Below are 21,777 nucleotides of genomic sequence, written 5' to 3' on the forward strand. Positions count from 1 at the left end.
TGAAATTAGATTACGATTTGTCTTTTCTTAAATTCACCCCTTTGAATTTCAGTCGTTTGCTCTGCCTTTGCAAAAATTGACCTTTGCTTGATTATACTTTTCTCATTTATATTTGCTTCCCTAGAATTTGCTTTGGGCTGTCTTATTTGGAGATTTGGACAGGTTTTGTCTTATTTATGGCTCTTTTTCACTTCTGTAAAGCCCTGAGACCGGCGCTCGTGGGCGAGAGGCGGCGGCATCAACGGACGGAGAGGGACATACCCGCCTCTCCGCAGACTGGAGCAAACAGTTACTTCGCGGGATCTCGGGGACCGTCGGCGGCGACCCGGCTCCGGGGCATTCCGAAAGGACGGAATCCCCCGAATTTAGAAAGCACGCCGTTGAGGCCAATGGGAGGCCGGCACACGGCTGTCAGGCGGACTCAGCCAATGAGCATGAGCTTTGGACGAGGGGGATCCGCCCCAACTTGGGTCTTACAAATTCGCCCTCCCCTGCTCCTGCGGAACCGAAATGGTGTGGGATGAGGCAGGTTAGGGAAGAGCGGAGCTCGGTGGCGTCCACCGCGGTGAGCACAGCGGCCGGGTCTGCCCAGTATGTCAGAAGCAGGTGAGGGCAAGCAGTCCACGGAGACGACGGGCGTCCCTGAGGGCGTACACGAGGCCGCCCTCGAAGGCGAGTCGCTGACCTGGACTGGGGGGATCAGGGGAGGGGGCCTTGACCGAGAGCCGGAAGGTCGCCGAGGCAGACCAGAGGACCCGCGGCAGGAACGAGGAGGTTGCCAGGTAGGTGCTGTGGAGTCGTTGAGTGAACTTCAGCGCCGTCCCGGAGCCGCCTGGCCGAGATGGCGGTGGCGGGGGGAGGAAGATGTGCGCTTGCTTGGACCTGGGTCGAGGCCAGTCGAAGACCCCAAGACCCCCAGCCTCTGCCTTCCCTCGTTCCATCCTTCATCCATCTGGGGATGGACCCACTGCCTGACCTAAGTCTCTACCCAAGGAAGGCCAGGTTCCTTGAGAGTGACCTTTGGGTTCAGGGGAAGACAGAAAGCACTTTGATAAGAGAGGGTTGTTTTGTTTATTTAAAAAACAAAACAAAACAAAACAAAACATTTCCAGTTGTGAATAGTGCCCAGAGCCTGGTGGATAAGGTTGCCAGTCTTTTCCCCCTCTCAACCTGTGGGTGCTGTGGGATTGTTTTGTTAGGGTCCAAGTAGGGCTGAGATTTCAGTAAGGAGGTAGTGTAGATTTGTTAACGGCTTTCAAAGGTAGTCTTTAAAGACTAGAGTGGGTGGGTGGTTTTGGACTTTTGCTGTGGATGGCAGCTTTATTTGTAATCCTTCCAATGAAAGATTTGGGAGATCCAGTTCTTCCCTAACTCATGGGATTTCTTGTAAGATATTCCAAGCTCATGGTTTCCTTATAAGACTTCTTGTTGCCATGTGTCTCGTCCTACCATTTCAGAAAATTGTTTGTTGGTGGCTTGAGCTGGAATACCAGCAAAAAGAACCCAAAACACCATTTTACCAAATTTGGAGAGGTCGTTGACCATACTATAACAATGGATCCCAACATCAGAAAATTAAGAGAGTTGGGGTTTATCCTCTTTAAAGGTGCAGCCAGTGTGGAGAAGGTAAGCTGTGTACTCCATCAAGGGCCCTTTGGTACAGGATTTGATTTATGGGAACAGCATGATCACGATTAATTTGTCTGAGCTGCATGTGGCCAAGTGCACTGGGGGAAAGCAGAGTTTAGGGACTTGTTCCTGTAATATTTAAATGGGGAGTAAGAAGTGTATGGTTTGGGGTGTTCCAGGAAGAGGAAGTGGGTATTATGTGCCTGTTTGGGGCATTGCGCTAAATACTTCATGTGTGAGGATTAGAAAAGCATCCAAGATGCACTGAGATAGGTGTTATTTAAGTGTCATTTTACAGAGAAAGGAACTAAGGCTCACAGAAGATTCAGTAACTATAAGAGATCACACAGTAAGTAGGGGATAGGACAGTGAGGATTCCAACGCCAGCAGCCTGGTCAGCCTGTGCTTAATCTCTGCTGCTTTGCTTCTGGAGGAAACAAGTTTTAGATTGGGACTGCCAGGACGGGAAGAAGGGCACACGGTATGGACAAAGGCTCTAAGGGAGTGAGGACTGATTTATGTGTGTAGGTAAACCAGCCCAATTTCAGATTTAGAGAAAATTGGGAAGTCAAACTCAGGTAGAGTATGTATTTGGAGGGGATGAAATATTTTGTGTACCTGCAATGGAGTCTTGTGGCTCAAAGAGAACAGCCTAGCTCTGGGTAATGCTGCTAGGAAATGTCAGTGAGAATTAGAGCCAGAGTCCACCTGACCCTTTTCTCAGAAGGAATTGTCCCAATTTTAGCACTTTAAAGTCACATACCCGGAAAACCTCACAGTCCCATGTTTAGTTCTGTAAGTCCCTTGACCTGGGAAATCCCTTCGTTCTGGTTTTAGCACTGAAAGTCCTGCTTCCCAGGAAAACCTTCACTTCTGGTTTTACACTGAAACTCCCCAGACCCATTGGTCCTGAGCAAACTTGTATGATTAGTCAGCCTACTCTTCTGTTGGAACAGGTCCTAGACCAGAAGGAGCACAGGTTGGATGGCCATAGCATGAACCCCAAAAAGGCCATAGCTATGAAGAATGATCCTGTAAAAAAAAATCTTTGTAGGGGGTCTGATCCCTGAAGCCACTGAGGAGAAAGATGAGGGAGTACTTTGGCAAGTTTGGGGAGGCGAGTGTCTCCCCAGGGTGTAGCTTATGCACCCCACGAGCCACCTGTGGCTGCTTTTTTCCTTCCTTCCTTGTTTCTGGCTGCAGTTCTTCTCAGCTGGGCATCTTTTCCTCCTCTTTGGCTCTGGGTGCCTCCCTTCTTGTGAATTCCCTTTAGGTCCGAGTAAGGGAAGCACCAGTCATGAGCTTTGCCTGTTTTTCCAGATTGAGGCCATTGAGTTTTCATTGGATCCAGAATCTAACAAAAGACAAGGTTCTGTTTTCATCACGTATACAGAAGAGGAACCTGTGAGAAATATCCTGGAGAAGTTCCACACCATCACTGGTAGCAAGGTAAGGAGTCTCTAGCTCCATGTGTCTATCTTCCAGGGTTAGTGGGGAACCTAGTATGGTAACCAGTGATCACAATATTAGCATTGAAAGTATCCAGGAAAATCCTTTCCTGAAATATGAAAAGTTCTGGTTTTTGGCAATGAGTATGGAAGTTTGGAAGAAAAGTACAAAGCCCATATAGTGGTCTAAAAAAGAGGGCCCAAAAGCCACACTGTCTTTAGTTTCAGATGAATGTGGCATAGATTATGCATCTTCTGTAGTTTCTGTTGCTTACTTTCCCCTTCACCATTGATGTTGGCAACCATAATTTGTGGTTGACAGTAATGGTTTGTCTGTTTATTGTTGTGTCACTCAGAGTGATGTGACTTAAGTGTATTGTAATTATATTAACAGATCATCTTTGATATTGCCTGTGAATTAACTGTTGTGCTTTATATCAGAATAGTGTTAGCTTAATTTTTTAACATCGTTAATATTTTGACCATGTTTTTTAAGAGGTCAGATAATGAAAACGAGAACGATAGTAATACCAATGCAAGCATGATCCCATCACCGAAAAAGAAGGCTAAACGACTGTGTTGTTTTAATGACAAATGGAAGGACACATACGACTGGATTAGGGAGGTAAATAATCAAAACAGAGCATTCTGCACAATATGCAGAAAAGAATTTGGTTTTGGGTGTGGTAGAGAAGGGGATGTGAAAGCACATATGGAGACTGTATCTCACAAGTCCAGAATGAGACAGGCAAGTGTCTCTAAACCAATCAAAAGTGTTTTCATGTCCCAAAAAGACACCAGTGTTCAGTCAAAAATAGCAGCTGCTGAATTAGCTTGGGCATACCACACAAACAAACATGTGTTATCATATCATTTTCTTGATTGTTATATGAAACTGAGTGAAGTTACATTTCCTGATTCAGAGGTTGCAACTAAAATATCCTGTGGGTGAACGAAAGGAGAAATTTTGGTAACAGATGTGTTGGCCCCTTACAACATAGAGCTGATTTTGTCATTTCTCATGTTTCTCATATTTTCTACAGTATATCAACAATCATGTTTTCTACAGTATATCAACTTCAAGTAGTGAGCTGAATCATGGCAACAAAAAATGTTTCCTCTAGCTCTTAGGTACTTTGACTTGAAAAATGGAATTTTGAATCATCTTCTTGATTTCTATGAGGATTTTAATGAAACTGCTGAAATCGTAAAACAAAAGATTGTTGATATTTTGTCCAAATACAAGCTAGACTTAGCTCACCTATCTGCATTTTCGTCAGGCAGTGCAAATGTAAATTTTGGAAAATTTCATTCAGTCTATAAACTTTTTAACAAAGAAAATGAAAGGATCTTACCTATTCAATGTCCTGCAGATCTTGTATACAACACTGCTAAAAAGGGTTGTGATTTTCTTAAATGTGATGTTGAGACTTTCATAATAAAAGTTTTTGGTCACTTTTCAGTTTCCTCAAAATGTGCAGAAGCACTTAATGAGATTTTCGACTTTATAGAAACACAAGGAGGTAACCTCTTTAGACATGTGCCTACAAGATGGATGTCATTGCTCCCAGCCATAGAAAATATGCTAAAATGTTGGCCTGCTATAAAATCTTATTTTCAAAGTGTAGGACAAGAAGAATGTCCTTCTTTGATTTGGAAATATATTGAAGATGAGAATGGAGAAAAGGATTACAGTGAAATAGAAGTATATATGCTGTTTCTCCAAAACTGTTTGATGATCTTTGAAGAAGCCATAAAGAGCCTAGAAAAGGATGAACTGACTGCACCTGAGCTGTTTGATACTATGTATAGTTTGAGACAGAAACTCATACTGCAGAAAAATGGTTCAGTTTTTGAAAATAAGCCTGCTTCAGAGCTAAAAAAAAAAAAAAAAAAAGTCACCAGAAAAGGGCAGCCAAGTTACACAGGACTTTCTTAATTTCTTTACTAGAATCGTAACTTATTTGGAATGCTACTTTGATTTCACCAGTTCAAATTACCTCTGTGCTTTAAAACCATTTTCCCTGAGAAGGAAATGTTTAACTTACAATGACATCCGGTGTGCTTCAGAGTGTTTAAAAATGATTGATGTTTTAGATATGGATAGCCTATACGATGAATTTATAGATGCAAAGGACCTGATTGACAAACAGCTGGTCTATCAGAAGAAGCCTGTGGATTCAAAGTGGGTTGACATTTTTGGAGAAATGAAAACTAATTCCTACGAATCTAAAAACTTACTATTACTAGTAAGTAAAATCCTAAGCATTCCATACTCAAACACTTTTATTGAGAAGATATTTAACTTAATGTCATCACATTGGACCGATACTAGGAATCAGTGTAATGTGAGCTTGAGAAGAGCAGAGCTGCAAATCAGAGTGAATTTTACATTTGACTGTGTTCAGTTTTACCACTACATAAAATAAAAGAATGATGTCCTAAAGGCTGCAAACATCTCAGAAAAGTATTATTGGAAAAGGAGACAGCAAGAATAAAAATATTCTACTATATCATGGGACAGAAAGAAATGTGTCATTAATTTTTATTAAATACAGGAAATATCTAGTCCTATTTTCATATTCTTCTTTTAAAGTCTTACATTATGTATCTTTATTTACATATTTGTATTCACAATATCCATAGCATATTAGTGCAGCAGTATATGTCTAATTTAGAATAAACATTATATATGTATAGGGATGCTTGTTCAAAATTTCTTTTACTGATGAACAGAAGCCTAAATGATAAGTCACCATATGGGATCTGGACGACAACAAGAATCGAGGACCCAAAGAAGGCTTTTTTGTTTGCCTGTTTAAAACTCAATAAATCTCCTGTGGCTTTGGTTTTTATGAATCAATCTCCCAAAGCCAGAGTGCCCCTGGAAGAACTGATAACTGAATTTCTGAACATTTGATGATGAGGACCAGGCCCAGGAACCACAGGGCACTCAATGAGTTGTAAACATCCTGTGAGTTCTTGCCTAAGTAGCCAGTCTTATCAGTCAGTCAGGCTCTCAATCTTGCTTTCCCTTTGTCTAATTCCACCTATAACAACTTATGAAAACCTGCATTACTATAGACTGGGAATTCTCCAAATCCAGAAGTACCTAAGAGTGAAAATCACAAGATCTGAGAACTTGAATAGGAAAAAGAAATTTCTGTTTACACTAACCTTTCAAATATAGCATTTATTTTCATTAGGAAAATAGGTAGCAAACCACAGCAGTATTAGTACCTGTGACTCCGTCATCACTAGACATCATAGATATTCACATGTGACAGATACCTCTAATTATTGTTTATGTGCACCACTACTTAGAAATTAAGTAATTATTAAACCCACTCCTAGATCTTGTAATTTAATAAAGAGTATCTAACTATATCACAGATTTAAATGTTAATATTTTGATAACTATTTTAATAAAATTGGCTTTCTTGGCAATCCTGTGTATTTCACCTGTGCATTTCTCCAGACTGTCAAAGGGGTTGATGAGACATTGGAATCTCTGCCGTGGATCATGAATAGAAAGTTTTACAAATAGGTAGAGGTGGGTAGGCTTTGCTGCACCCTCATATCATGCTCTAACCTTATCATTAGCTGAAGTAGGTGACAGCTAGTGGCATATGAGTTGAGAGGACAGTGGTTCCTTTGCTTAAAAACCTTACTGTTCCCTCATGTCCAAGAGTATGGAATTTCTACAATATACAAAGGAGTTCTAGGTAGGTGAAAATGCCTTATCAGGAATATCAAGAGGCCTTTTCTAGCTTCTAATACCTCAGTGACAAGGGTGGAAGGGATCTCAGCATCCAATTTGAGCAGCATCTTATAAATCCTGGCACTGTGGTCCAGGGGAATTTATTTACCAGGGTTCACATCAGTTAAAGATACTGATGTGTTTCCAGTTTTATACTGAATAGGCAAAGTGTCCTGGAAGTCTGAAGAGAGGGAGCGGGGAGAGACTAGGGAAAGGATGGGAATAGAAGGGTTTGGAAGGGAGTGCTGGGAAAACTCAGAGCTAGACTTCAGGATACCGTTTCCTCCAATCCACATTCCAGTGTCTGCCATCAGCTCTCCTGTGAATCTGCAGGAATCTTGTGTCCTTAGGACCAACATAGACTTCTCATAAGTAAGGCACAACGCTTCTCAGGAGCACTTTTAAGCATGTGGAATAGATTCAGCAAACAAACTTCATACAATTTAATATACTCGGGCTGTGTGTGTGTGCGTGCGTGTGTAAAGAAACTAATTATTCCCAGCCCCATAGCACCCCTGGAGCTGCTTGATTACTCCTAGATGATAACCTTCATATATCTGAAGGGTTATTATATAAGGAGGCGGCCCAGAAGGCTATACTGGCATGAGATAAGAAGTTGTTACTGGGAGGCATAATTCCACGTCAAGTTAAGGTTCTTTCTGAGAACTGATTATCCTGGGACTAGACAGATTTAAAGTACCTTGCAATTCTGGCATTCTATACCTTTCCCCTTCAGATAATTAAGCCCCACTAATCCTGGGCTTGGAATATAAAACCAGGATCCTGAGGATTTCCCCTTCACATCTAGATGATCCGGTAGATAGTGTGGTGTAATGAAGGGTACTCGGGCTTTGAAAACAGACAAACTTGGGCTCTAACCTTGCACCCCACAGAGACTTTATTTCCCTGCACTGAAAACGGGAACAGTCTGCTGGAGAGCATGCAAAAGACCTGGATTGCTGTAGATACAAATGTCCCTTGAATGATGGAGAGCGCTCCGCTGTTGAAAATCGTCCGCCCTCTAGGATTCCTGCTATACCCAGACCCGCTCCCTGCAAATTTTTGTTAGTTACTCTCAGTCAAGCAGGAGGCAGCAGACCCTAGCCCTCAGCTCAGGGCCAACACCGAAAGTGGGGCAGACAAAACAAGCCGGCAGATCCCGCGGCTGCCGGGGATCGTGCCGCTCCCGGGCTCCAGGCGGCCTGCGAACTGGACACCTCCCTCCGCGGGGCGGGCCCGGACTGCGCAACACTGAACCGAGGACGGAGGGATGTGGCGCATGCGCACAGCAGGGAAGGCGCCGCCCGGAACCTGCAGGCTCTGCGGACTGACTGCCAGAAGGTGCTCAATAGGGAATCGCTTCCGGTCTTCAGATACGAAGTTTTCCCGCAGCTGGCTGCCCACTTTTTTCTTTTCAATCGTGAGAAGGGCCCTGAGGTGCAGGTGAGTTTTATGTCTCCCAATCGAGAAATTCCTGCCCTGAATTTTCTTACAAAGCCTCACAAATAAGCAGACAACCGTACAGAGGACCTCGGAAGGTTTTTGCAAAAGATAGAGTCCACTGTACGAGGGATCGCTTCTCTAGTCCTCCCGGGAATTCCCCAAATTTCTTCTCTCACGGTTCTGAATCTCCCACTAGTCCTCCCTCCTACCTTCTTGGAGCTAGGGAGAGGTGAAGAGAGGGGTGGGGCTCTTGGGTCATAGCAAAAATGCTTGGCAAGGTCTTAACCTTCCTAGCACCACCCAGACTGCACTCGAACATGTGTCTTTGGAGCTGCAGGGAGTTCAGGCACAGATAATTGTTGATACTCGACAGGTGAAAATGCTTTTCATATAGTAGCTTTCGGAAAATCTCATAATGGGTTCCCCAAATTTTGGAGGATTAGGGTCAAGGCAGGGCCATGTCACCTGGTTTTGTACACGGTGCGATAAGTCATTCTGCTGCATTGCACCTAAGATGCTTTCTGTCTAAGCGCTAGGCATCTCTTTTGCACTGGGAGCAGTTGATGCGTCCCACATTGTCTCTCACCGTTCCCCACCCCCGTCTCATGTTAACACAGCCTCTGGCTTTTCTTGCGTGCTTCTGGGTAGGTCCAGTGGAAAAGGAGTAAGAGGGGTGATTGCTTTTTGTTGACTTTTCCTTCTGAGTACAGAAATTTCTTGCAAGGACTGGGAATAGATTGATTTTTGCCTCCTTAAAACAACAGTTCGCTAAGGAGATGAAGGGACTGGCTGTGTCCAGGCATTAGAGCTATATTGGGGGTAGGTCAATTACAGAGTGTCTTCAGAAAGAAATTGTTCCTCAGGATCACTCATTCATTCAGCAAGTATTTATTAAGCGCCTGCCTTATGCATGGCAATGAGCTTGGTACTGTGAGAGGGGAAAAAAGATGAATTGAACGTGAATTTTGCCTTCAAGGAGCTTGATTGGCTGAGAGGAGAGATAAGCCCAACATAACTAACTCTTTGCCAGGTAGAAGGGAATAGGACTCCAAGAGAGCATCAGAGGAAGAGCTGGGGGGCTTGGAAGAGGGAGAAGAAACAGCCTTTCAAACCAGGTGGTTGGCTTAAGAAGAAAATTAGGTCCTCAATTTACTATCTCATGATGAGTGATCTCTCTTGTAAGCTTCAGATCTGTATATATGGGTGTTTTCTGACCATGTGTCAGGCATTTCAGACTAAATATGTATCAAACAGGTCTCATCATTCCTGGCCACCTCCTTTCTCCCGCCACACACCTACTTCTTTTTAGTGTTCCCTCTTTTAGGGAATAGCATCAAGGCTCCCCTGCTCCCTCCTCCTCTCCTAGTGGTCCAAACCAGAGACCTAAGCATGAGTCGTCTCTGATTTATCCCTTCCCCTCACTCCCCACATCCAGGCTTATCAATTCTACTTCCTGAACTTCTCTCAAATCTACCTCTTTCCACCCTCATTGCCATTTCTCCAGACCAGTCTACCATCATCTCTTGCTTAGTTTACTGCAACAGCCTCTTAGATTATCTCCCTGCCTTACTTCAAGGCATGTACCACTACTCAAGCCAGGAAGTGCTTGCTGCAATTTAAATCTGATTGTAAGGCTCCCTTGATTCATTTCTCACTACTCACTACTTGGGACAGAGACCAGGCCCCTTACATGGGTGGTCCTGCCCCATCTCTTTTCACAACCCCCTTACACTTCATTCCATTTTGAAAACATGTCACGCTTCGTCATGCCACTAGGCCTTTACACATATTCTCCCTCTGTCTACAACATACCCTTCCTTGCTACCCTCTTTACTTGTTTTATTCCTACTCTCCCTCACGGTCTCGGCTGGGAACCTGTTTCCTGTAGGAATCCTTTCTTAGGTTCCCAAGCCTCATTAGGTGTCCATGCCTCTCCTCTTAGGGCTCATTCATGTATCTGCCTCCTCTGCTGTGCTATACTGTAAGTCCTAGAAGACCAGAGCCATGTCCAAGGGCTTTTCATTGCTTTCTACTGCTTTGCACAAAGAAGATGCTCAATATATTGTTGTTAAATGGGATTCAGTATAAATACAAGTTGTAACATTATGGTTTTGTTTATTGAATGCCTGAATCTTAAATTCACCCCGTTTCATAACAAAGCCAGTGCCAGAACAAATGTCTAAAGTGAATCATTGGTTATATCAGTCAACTAATGTCCGTGTTACCCCTTTTCTCTTCTTCAGTGTGAAGATGATGGGGAGACAAATACTGTAAAAATGTGAAAGAATTATAAGATGGAGTTGCTGAAGTTGAGGAATTTGGAGAAAGAAGAGCAGTTTGCTCCAGACCAGTTGGATGGTGCAGGCTCCAGTAGTTAAGGATGTTAGGAGGTAGTTAAGAAAGGGAAGAAAGTTCACACGGGGATAGGGTATAGAGGGTGATTGGGGTTTGTAGGTGGGAGAGAGAGAGGAGACATTCTAGGCATGAAGTGAAAAGGGAATACTGTGTTTTCTTCAGTGAAGAGATCTCGCTAACCATAGCAGAAATCTCACTTGGGAAGTGGAAGGAGGGTGTCCTAGTGTGTCCTTCAACCTAGGGTGTCCCTCTGAGTGTGCTTGAGAGTTATGAGCATGGGGGACAGTGGTAAAGATCTAGTGAAGATCTAGCTTCCTTTTTTTTTAGTAGACTGGAGAAATTAATTTCTTTAATTCTGTGTAATGCATATCACTTTTATATATATTTGTTCCCTCAAACTCTATTTTGTAAAATTTGTCCCTTCCCCTTTGCTTTAGCATTTCAGCCTTGCCAATGGACCTTGTTGGTTTTGGTTATGCAGCCCTTGTGACATTCGGAAGTATTTTGGGATATAAGCGAAGAGGTAAGCCTAAACCAGATTTTTTTGAAAATGATTTGGTGCAGGGTTGGTGGTTGTACTAGGATTAACTGAGGGTCTGTGAGTAGGACAAGAAGCTAAAGATGTGTATTGCAGAAGGGATTTGTGGAAGGAAGAGGTTATGTAGGGCCAGGTCTAACAGCATTCCAACCTGAGAGTTATGGGTCTTCCTCCACTACAGAATTCTAATTTCACTTGTTATTATTAATTACATAATTGACTTAATCTTCTCAGGGCTACTCATTATTAAGTGAGGAAAATTTTTTGTTTACATAGTCATAGTGTCCAAAAACCGAATTATGTTGATGTTGTTTGTTACAAAGGAGAAATTGTTAAATACATAAATATCATATCTGAAATTGTCTCTCCATCTCCAAAAGAAGAAAAAAAGGCCCAGTTGATAAAGGGTTTTCATGGAGAACAATGAAAGGTCAGGTTTCATATTTCACCTTGTTTTAAGGTGGAAGCATGTATAATCATGTCCAATATTTCTCTTTATTTTTATGAAATTTTAAAAATGAAGTATATTTCAAAGGATGTTATATTTGTGGCATCGGTGGACTTGAGCTTGAGTGAAAAAGCCAGGTCTATGTGATTATCAGAGTTACTTCCTTCTTTAGAGATTGCTAAGAAGTCCAAGGTCAGAAGCACAGTTCTTACCAGGGGCTGAGGGGCTGGTGGGGAAGACTAGGCTCTTCTATGATTCCTGAGAGCCTGTAATTTACCTTAGAGTTTCGCTTGTTGTTGTTATGTTCTCTCTAAATGTGTGTAACATTGAGGATACGTATATGTGGGGAAAAAAAGTGGTGGCTCCAAAGTAGGACTTGTAAACAATGACTCAAAAGTAGATGTTTCATAATCTACTTTAAAGAGGACCCAGTTTAAAATCCTAATAGGCTTGTTATTGAAAACTTTTTCATTGTCAAAGACGTGTCTAAATAACCTCTATTACAGAACAGGAAAGAACATCAGGACATTTTTGCATGTCTTTTAGAGGACTGGGAAGGAAGAGAGTGTGTGTGTGTGTGTGTCTGTGTGTGTGTGTCTGTGGTGTGAGCTGCTGAGGTGGGAAGGAGAGAAGGGGAGGGGATTACTTTATTATTCTAACCCTAATCTCTTCAAGAACAAATGAAATCACATTAAGTGTAAGGTCTTTGATTTCCAGGGTTTGTTGCCCAGCTGCACAATATAGTTTCTTGGCCTCTTGCAATAACCCCCCACTAAGTGATCCTGGAAGCACCTCGGGATATTAGGTGTTCATAAAGAAGCCCACTGTTGTAGCATAATGTGGGCTAAGAGCATAGGCCACAGAATTATGCATCCTAAATTCTCTTCTTGACACTACCTTACTAGCTTTGATGTTCATGTGAGTTGTTTAACTTCTGGACCCCAATTCCTTATTTGTAAATTAATCTGTTAGCATTAAGTAAAATAATCTATTTAACTATATCCTTATATGACTTCTACTTGATCGTGACTCATGACAGGGAGCATCCAGGCATGCATTTCTTCGGTATTTATCTAGTGCTACCTGCACTGTTTCAGGCCCCAGGAAAACAGCAGTGAACAAAAAGACATGGTGCCCACAGGTGGGGGCGGAGGGTAAGGGAGACTAACATTAAATACAGGAATATAAATATAAATATGTGATGACAAACAATGAGAGCTATAATAGGGGCCTTCATTCAGAATGATGGGTCAGAGAAGGCATCTCTGAGGAATTAACACTTAAGGCAACATCTGTAGATGAACTGCAGTTGACCAGGTGAACAGTGCAAGGAAGAGCAGTTGAGGCAAGGAAGAGCATATCTGGAAGCCATGAGGAACAGAGTTTGGCATATTCAGGAAACTGTAAGAAGACCAGGGCTCCCACAATAGAACAAACTTGGGATTTTCCTAAGTACAGTGAGAAGCACTGAAGGTTTTTAATTAGAGAAGTGGCCTGTCTAGATGTATGTTTTTAAAAGATGGTATTGCTGTGTTTGGAGAATGGATTTGGCAAGGAGTAGGACGGAGCAGTGAGGAATTTAATATTTCCAACGGTTAGTTCTAGCCTTTATATATTTGACATGGATGATATTATTAACTCTGTTTTGCAACTGATAAAACTCAGAGAGGCCAAGTGACTTAGCCGAAGTCCTTCAGGCAATGAGTAAAGAATTAAGATTAGAACCTAAGGCATTTGCCTTCTCATTCAGTATGCTGCTCTATGTGTGCATGCATGTGTGTGTCCTGCACACGTGTGCGTGAGTGCACACGTGTGCGCTTGTATTGCTACAATCTGAATTCCTATGGACATTTTAAACGTCAAGTTACCTTGATCCTACTCCTAGGGATTCTAAACATATAGTTCTAAATAGAGTGAGTTCTATGAAGCGAGGATTGTATGTCTTATATAGTGTCACTAGTATGGAACCCACTGTACAGAAAGAGCTTGGTGTTTGTTACAGTGCCCTAAATCAATAGGTGGGCAGGGTTGGGGACTGGCTGGCTGTGTCAGTGCCCTGGTTCTTCCCATTTCTTAATATAGTCACCATTCATCCCCGAGTCCTGACATCTTGAAGCTGGAAGATTTGTTATTTAGGATAGAATCAGCGCTGGTTTTGCACAGCACTTCTCCCTCTACCTCTCTAAGCTATAAATACCTTTGCATCTTATTTTTATCATCACAACCTCACAGTAAAAAGATGGAGGCAAAGAGAATAGAAAAAAAGAGAGAGAGAAGTAGCAGGGCACATCAAGAAGTCAGTGGATTGCCCAAGGTCATGTAATCAATATCAAAACTGCTACTACAAGGCAAGCTTTCTTATTCCCTCAGATAATACCTAACCCCTGCACTGCTTTGCATTTGGGGTTCCTCTACCTTGCATTTAGGGTTCAGCATGAAACAGTTATTTTTTTGGAAGCTATCCATGACTAGGCCTATAATCAATTTGGCTTTATCCACTTACAGTGACCAAATAAAAATACATTCGAAGGTACATGTTCCTTTCATTTTGTGATTCTCTTTCTGAGCCCATACTTTTCTTTTTCCAGGTGGTGTTCCATCTTTGATTGCTGGCCTTTTTGTTGGATTTTTGGCTGGCTATGGAGCTTATCGTGTCTCCAATGACAAGCGAGATGTAAAACTGTCACTCTGTAAGTGAGGTGTTTTTCCCAGTTATGGAGAATCAAACCTTGGGGTAGTTTTTTGATGCCCTATATACTAGGTATACTAGGTATCCGAAAACATACATGGTTGGATGGGAAGTGGCCACATGCACGTGTCGAGACTAAACACACAGACCCGATCAAAAATAATGATATTGCTACCAGGCCTTCCAACTTAAAAGAATATTTCTGTAAAACTTGTTACTAGAAAAATGAGATAAAAATTAGAAAAAGCAAGAATTATACCCAGATTTTCTGCTCACTCTCCTAAATAAATGCATATTTAGCATAGTTTGTGTTGCTGGAAAAACATCTAAAAAGAGCCAGATTTGCATTATTTTATTTAATTCACAAAAAGCTTTTAGCTCCTGCTTTGTCTTAAGATTTAATCTAGAAAAGCAGAGTTGACTCTTTTTTAGTTTCTTCTCTTATTTGGCTTTGTAGGAAAATGTCCACAGGAAAAATAGAGACCTGCGTGTGTTTAAAGCCCCCAAGATATTGGACTTTTTTTTTTTTGTCTAGCTTGAAAGAGAAAAAGGCAGTGAAGGTTTGGAAAACTACTCGTAGGAAATTTTCTCTATTTAATTTGATTATTATTCCAAGTATATTGGTGGTGTATTGGAAAATACAAATGAAGAGAAATTGTGTAAGTTCTATATCTGAGGGAGAGAAAAAGATTTGGTGGGTTTCTGTTTTTTTTTACTTAAGAGCTAGGGATATTTTTATTAATGAAATATGTCCGAAGATAAAGATATGTCAGCAAGACATAGATATATAGGGCTCTTTATTCATATACATTTAAATTTATTGTCAATCATTTGTTTTTTATGTTAGCAAATGATTTTTCTTCGAAAGCTGTTCTTAAATGATGACATCAGTGCCTTAATCTCTTATGCAAAACCTCTTCTCTCTTTATATTGTTTTAACTCATAAAATTCCGATATGATGCTTCTGAATTTAATATTATTTCTTAGTCTGTAGTTATTTTGTCTCTAGGCATCAATTTTCCCAAAACGGAATGCTACAAAATAAAAAGTCAAACTTCTAAATAGTAAAACCGTATTATTTTATTAATCAGGTCTTACTTTTTAAAAAAATTCTTATTATTTTCCTCACATTCAGTTAATTAAACATTTATCGAGTGTCTCCTGTGGGTCCAGATATACTGCCCAGTGTTCCTGAGGAAATTTGAATAAGACACAGTCCTAGTCTTCAAGGAGTATTCTATAAATAGAAATTTATGCTCGAAAGACTTTCTTTTGAAGATATTTCAGGAATAGATTCTAACATGCTTGTCTACACAAACTTTTTTGATGAGCTAGTTTATAAAGTGTTTTAATAGAGTACTTTTCTTTTTACAAAAGTGATTTGGGATCATTTCATGAACTATATAAATGTCTAACCAATGTACCATATACTTGAAACTAATAATAAAATAAAATGCTAAAAAAAAATAGCAACTCAGTACTTACACATAATAGTTGTTATATTAGAAAGCTGAAATGATATTTGTTTTTTTCACAAACAAGTGTTGACAACATGTTTGAAACTCTGGTTCATGCATTGGTTTATGTTTTAGTTACAGCTTTCTTTCTGGCCACCATAATGGGTGTGAGGTTTAAGAGATCCAAGAAAATAATGCCAGCTGGGCTGGTTGCAGGTTTAAGGTAAGAAAAACTATTTTGATCGATATTTTTTCTGACATCATTTTGAAGTGCCAACATTTTGGAAAAGTCAGTTTTAATTTGAAATGTCAGAGTAATTTTACAACAAGCGTGACTGTAAAACCTTCAGCTATCATTCAGTCAGTGTTTAGTATTGATGTGCACATGGACATTTTTATTGACTACATTTAGTGTTGCCATGGTCACATGTACATACTTAGCTTTTTCAGACTGAATGAAGAACTAAAGCCTCATTTTCCCTCAAGATTCACATTTCTGAGGCAGTAAATGTATTCATTTAAATCTGATACTCAGTCTCTCTTAGTTGAACAGAGCGACAGTCTGCTGCAGTTATTTTGAGTTTTTAAGGGAGAAAACAGTATTTTTTTAAAAAGGTAAATAGCCTCAAGTTTTTCTTAATTTGATTCCAGTAATGCTATCCATGAGATTAAGCATATAACCAAAAAAAATTGATAGATAATATTTTTAATTCTTCCTGGAAGCTACCTTATGTGTTAAAAGCCATAAATGTATTCATTTTCTTTGATATACATTTTCACTTTTTGGAATTTTCCAAAGAAATAATGAGATGTATACAAGTCTTTGTGTTTATTGCAACTTTCTCATGGTAAATGTGATAAATTGAAAAATTATAAACAACCTAAAAAATTCACCAGTAACAAAATGTTTCAATAAACATTTTGTCCCCTTAATGGAACATCGAACAGGCTTACACGTCATGTTTTCAAAAACTGTTTAGTGGCATTGGAAAATCTTAATAACATAAAAAGAGATTTTTTAAAAAGGATAAATAAAACAACCATATATAGTGTGATCTCAATTAAAAATGTTTGTGTATATTAAAACAAGATAGGAAGAGAAATACCTCAAACCATTAGTGTTTATCTCTGTGTGGTAGTGTAATGAGTAATTTTCTTCTTTCTTCCATTCTGTAGAATTTTCTAGTGTGGCTTTGTATTGTATTTATGATTTGGGAAGGAAAAATATGATTATAAAGACTGCTTTCCAGTTAGAGGCCTGCCTAAAAATGATACTTGGTGATGGAAAGAATCAGAAGTAGGGTTTACACATTAGGAAGACAAGACCCTAATCAATGGAAAGTAGCTGAGATTGTAATAATAACCCCCCAAAAATTGCTCTTTCATTATTTTTTTCATGTTGCTTTACCTCACTAGCTTTTGAAAATTTTGTGTTTCTTTTGGAACCTTTCATAAATCTTCATCCTAGATTTTAAGAACAGAGAGTTCTGATTTTTCTCCTTTATTCAGTGAACATTTTAAGTGGCTAATTCAGTCAACATTTTAAGTGACTAATTCAGTCATGTCTGGGAAGTTCAAATACAGAGATAATGTGATCACTCCTGCTCCAAGGAGTAGAAGTAAGAGAGAACCCTGGAAGCCAGAGTTTAGTCACACCACAAATGAGGGGAGCACACAGCCCTTTCTGTCTCAGGCCATGTAAGAATGACGCCCCCACCCCTTGCCTTTCTTTTACTTTAATCCAGCCTCATGATGATTCTAAGACTTGTCTTACTGCTGCTCTGAGAATCTGGAGGAACTGAAAATGAAATTCATGTCATTCTACACTAACGGGCAGAGCATAGTCTGAACTCAAAAGATAAATTTCAATATGGATTGTTAAAGTCTTACCTCTAATATGAACACTGGTGTGAGGTGTTGGTTTGATTGTTTTTTTTAACAGAAACTTTGTTTTCTAATTGTCAGGAGTTTTTTCATTAAAGATATTTAATAAATTGTGATATGCTCTTTAATTTGCTATGTTTAGTTTTATGTATGTAGTATTTTTCAACAATTGCAAATGCTTGTCGAAGTAAGTTTAAATTATACTACAGCTTATCAGATAATGCCCTAAGTGGACTTCACAGAATGCTAATTTATCTGTCACTTGTATTATACTAGAAATTATATTTTTTCCATTTTGTATTGTTGCCAACATTATATTTTTCTTTAACAAATTCCATTCTCAGCACGCTTTGTATACTAAAAGAATGTATTCAGTATTCAAATAAAGGACGTTGTTTTAAAACTGTTTCTTCCATTTTAGTGTCTTCTCTATATACTCAAATCATCTTTGACATTTAAATGTTCAATAATTAATGAAAAGATTGGAAAAGAGGGTCATTTAAGCCAGAACTCTTCTGCAGGAGCAGATAATTCATTCACAATCTCTCTTTTTCTCTGAAACTGCAATAATTCTGAAACAAAAATGGTTTCATTTCAAATCACCTCTTCATTTTTAGGTATAGCGATGATTCTTAGTGTCGTTGGCACTTAACTTCTAGGCCCCAAATTAGACATCAGGAGACCCAAGCCCCAGACCCGTTCTTCTGCTCTTTGGGAATCATTTCCTTTCACTGGGATTCAGTTTCTCATCCTTAAGAAATTCCTTAAGGAGGAATTTAGACTAAATGATCAACAAGACCCCTAAATGATCAACAAGCTCTAAACTTCTGCAATTTGAAACAAATGTGGAATTTCACAATTAAGTGCCATTCAGCCTGGAAGCATTTAGAACATGTTTTCTTCACAAAAGATGTATGTGCATGGAGCATATGTGCTTGTACTGCAAGCATTATTTCAAGACAGATTAGCATAAAAATATTAATTTATAAAACACAATAGAGGGGATTATTCCCACTATGACAGGGCTGCTTTTGGTTTTGAAATAATTTGGTAAGTTGAAGTAGGAAGCTCTCTACATATATTTAAATGATTCTGTTAATATGTTTTGATCCACCTTTACCTTCTCAGTGAGTTACACCCAGCAAATAGTAGTCGCAATTAAAGTTATTAACTGGTCCCTGTTCTTTGTATGTCATTAAATTATAATTCATTTATTTTACAAGTTTTACAAATTATACCAACATAATTATCCACTAAACTCCAGAAAGATAATTTACCATACACTGTGACTAGTTTTCAGGTATTTTGGTAAAGAAGCAGATGAGTTTTTTTTCTGTAATTCAAGTTATGGTTTCTAATAGCTATTATAGTGTGACACTACACCTCCCCAAACACTGTATCATCTGGGCAAAATCTTATGGAAGAAAGTCAGACATTGCATTCCTGTTTTCATCTAACATAAAATCTAGATGTCTTGATAGTACTCAAAGGAGTGTGTCATCTGCCACTCCTTTTCCATCCCCTACTCTCCCGCAAACTTCCTTTGGCTTGGGGTACACGAAGATACTGTGCACTTTCCCACTTCAAGGTTTGGAAGATCCTGGAAGATGCTGGTTCTTCAGTCTGGAAACTTCTTACCCATCTTTTGCACACCTGGTTTCTTCTCACTTTTTATGTCTCATCTTAAATGTCACCTCCCAGAGTGGCTTTCCTTCACCATCCATATAAAGCTCTTGTTGGTAAAAAGGTGCAAACTTTCAGCTATGAGTAAGGTCTGAAGACTAAAGTATAACATGGTGACTATAGGTGATAATATTGTAATATATAATTGAAACTTGCTAAGAGAGTAGAACTTAAGTGTTCTCACACACACAAAAAAGCATTAAATATGTGAGGTGGCAAATATGTTAATTAACTTGACAGGCAATCCTTTCACAATGTATACATATATCAAACATCTCATTGTACACTTAAATATCTTACAATTGTATTTGTCAATTATACCTCCATAAAGCTGAGAAAAATAAAAAATAAAATAGAGCTCTCCCTTTTCTTTCCCCCTCCAATTACTCTGTATAATAGTTCCTATTTAATTTCTTCATATCCCTATCACAGTATGGAATTGTGATTTTTTTAAAAATTTGTGTTCTGTCTCCTCCCACTAAAGTGTAAATTCATTGAGGTTGAAGGCCTTTCTCCATCTCGTTCAGTACAGTATCTCTACCTAGGGCAATATTTTATGTTAGGACTGAAAAAATATTTCCTGAATCAATAAATAAATGTGATTCAAGACACCTGGCCTTTAGGCTGACCAGCCATGTGACTGTAGACAAATCCTAACCTCTATGGGCCCCGTTATTCATCTAAAAGAATGAGGAAGATGAGATGTATTGAGATTAAGGTGACTGCCAAGTTTTGATGCTTGATTCTTCTTTCTTCATTTTCTCACAATGATACTGGAATGACCAGTATTTAGGGCAACCTCAGAAAAAGTATGGATAGGTCCCGAGGTAGAACGACAGGGTCAGATGGTATATTAACAGAATTTTAATCAGATTCGGTGCATCCCCATCACATGTGCGAGGCCCAGCCTTCACCTACATGCCTTACAGACAACTGCCTATGTAGGAGATGCTTCTCCACGACTACTGACTACTACTACCCTCTTCCACATCCCCCCCACCCCCCACCCCGCGTAAGGGTGAGGAAACTAACAGAATGGAAAGAAACGTCATATCTGGAAGGACCCTTTGCTGGAATGGCCATTGTTTGCTGAGTTAATCATTGGGGGGTTGTGATGGAGAAGACACTGACAGACTGGCAGAGAGTTTTGGGGAGAACATGTCAAGCAAGAAGAAAAGGAGTATAGAGACTGTGCCATGCCATTCTTGAGGCTCCTCCACGTTGCCTTGTCAAATGCTGCAGTCTCTGCGCAATATCAGACTCTGCAACCTTTTCATAGCATTCTTCACAAGCCTGAGCTTTGGAGGAGGGAGGGCTGTCACTGATCGCTTATTTATTTTGTGAAAATTCTGACCTTTTGAAATGAAGCAAATTGGATGGGATGAGTGTGACAGCATGTTGCCAAGAAAAGCATATAAATCACTAAACTAAGAAAAGAGCACCTCAGGATTATATGAGACAAGTTTGGTGGAAGATGGAAAAGGATGTTAGGCTTGGATTTACAACAAAGATGTCAAAAAAGATAGAACTGAGAAAACACATTTGAACTAACAGGAAGTAGAACCAGACTTTAGACTACTGGAGTATTGGAAGTGACAGGAAGAGGGAAAGAAAAAGCAAAAGAGAAAACCATCCAGAGATAAAGGACTGTTTTGATTTGTTTTGGAGTATTTGGAGTATTTGATTTGTTTTGGAGTATTTGGTTGTCGTTGTTTTTTTAAGGGGTGGGAATATAGGTGGCTAATGGGGCTAGGATAGGAGAGACCTAAGCCTGTTTGTAATTAGAAGGCAAATGCCACAGGAGAGAGAGGCAGGCAAGGCAGCATGGCAAGCAGAGGAATTGTCCAGAATGACTATCTATGGAATAGATTTGTGGGGTTTTATTTGCCACCATTAGTTTAATTGCCATATTTTGGCAGTATAATTGACATAATAAAGTGCACATAATTTAAATGTGCAATTAGATAAGTTTTGACATCCATATACCCCGTGAAAGCATCATCACGATTAATGTAGTGAACATTGCATGTCCTCATGACCTGTTGGAATCTCTCCCTCCTGCACCTCCCCAGACCACTGATCTGCTTCTTATCACTATAAATTAGTTCTAGAATTTTATATAAATAGAACCATACAGTAAGTGCTCTTTTTGTCTGGTTTCTTCCATTCGGCATAATTATTTTGAGATTCTTCTATGTTGTTAGGTGTATTTATTTTTGTTATTGCAAAATAGTTGTACTAGTTTCCTGTGGCCATTGTAACAGTTACCACAAAGCGGGTAGCTTAAACAACAGAAATTTATTTTCTCCCAGTTCTGGAGGCCTGATGCCTAAAATCAAGGTTATCAGGAAAGAAATCTAACTTCGGGTGGTAAACACACAATGTAATATATATATATATATGTCTTACTGTTAAATAATACACCAGAAACTTACTAGATTTT

At 39.7% G+C, this 21,777-nt stretch overlaps 2 protein-coding genes across 9 annotated transcripts in view; both read left to right on the forward strand.

Moving 5' to 3' along the window:
• The first annotated feature begins 466 nt into the window (after nt 1-466).
• Nucleotides 467-7,987, forward strand: LOC105304797 (heterogeneous nuclear ribonucleoprotein A/B-like). Of its 6 annotated transcripts, none has more exons than XM_023522663.1 (5): nt 467-782; nt 1,458-1,626; nt 2,950-3,078; nt 3,574-3,702; nt 7,731-7,987. In XM_023522663.1, exons 2-5 carry the CDS (start codon nt 1,555-1,557, stop codon nt 7,800-7,802), a joined length of 402 nt encoding a protein of 133 aa, XP_023378431.1. In that variant the 5' UTR covers nt 467-782; nt 1,458-1,554; the 3' UTR covers nt 7,803-7,987. The 6 variants fall into 6 exon arrangements, with proteins under 6 accessions (XP_023378431.1, XP_023378430.1, XP_023378432.1 ...); XM_023522662.1 differs by lacking the exon at nt 7,731-7,987 and adding an exon at nt 4,121-6,524; XM_023522664.1 differs by lacking the exon at nt 7,731-7,987 and adding an exon at nt 4,541-6,524.
• A 140-nt stretch (nt 7,988-8,127) lies between these two features.
• Nucleotides 8,128-21,777, forward strand: part of TMEM14A (transmembrane protein 14A) — a 17,847-nt gene continuing 4,197 nt past the window's right edge. Inside the window, exons 1-5 of one of the 3 annotated variants that reach the window (XM_011379079.2) lie at nt 8,128-8,280; nt 11,073-11,158; nt 14,210-14,311; nt 15,903-15,990; nt 16,944-17,506. In XM_011379079.2, coding sequence (XP_011377381.1) covers nt 11,089-11,158; nt 14,210-14,311; nt 15,903-15,990; nt 16,944-16,953 — 270 coding nt within the window. In that variant the 5' untranslated portion in view covers nt 8,128-8,280; nt 11,073-11,088 and the 3' untranslated portion in view covers nt 16,954-17,506. The other 2 variants (XM_011379076.2, XM_011379077.2) reach the window with 2 other exon arrangements.

This window comes from Pteropus vampyrus, unplaced genomic scaffold (assembly GCF_000151845.1).
Source record: "Pteropus vampyrus isolate Shadow unplaced genomic scaffold, Pvam_2.0 Scaffold353, whole genome shotgun sequence".
NCBI classification, from domain to species: Eukaryota; Metazoa; Chordata; class Mammalia; order Chiroptera; family Pteropodidae; genus Pteropus; species Pteropus vampyrus.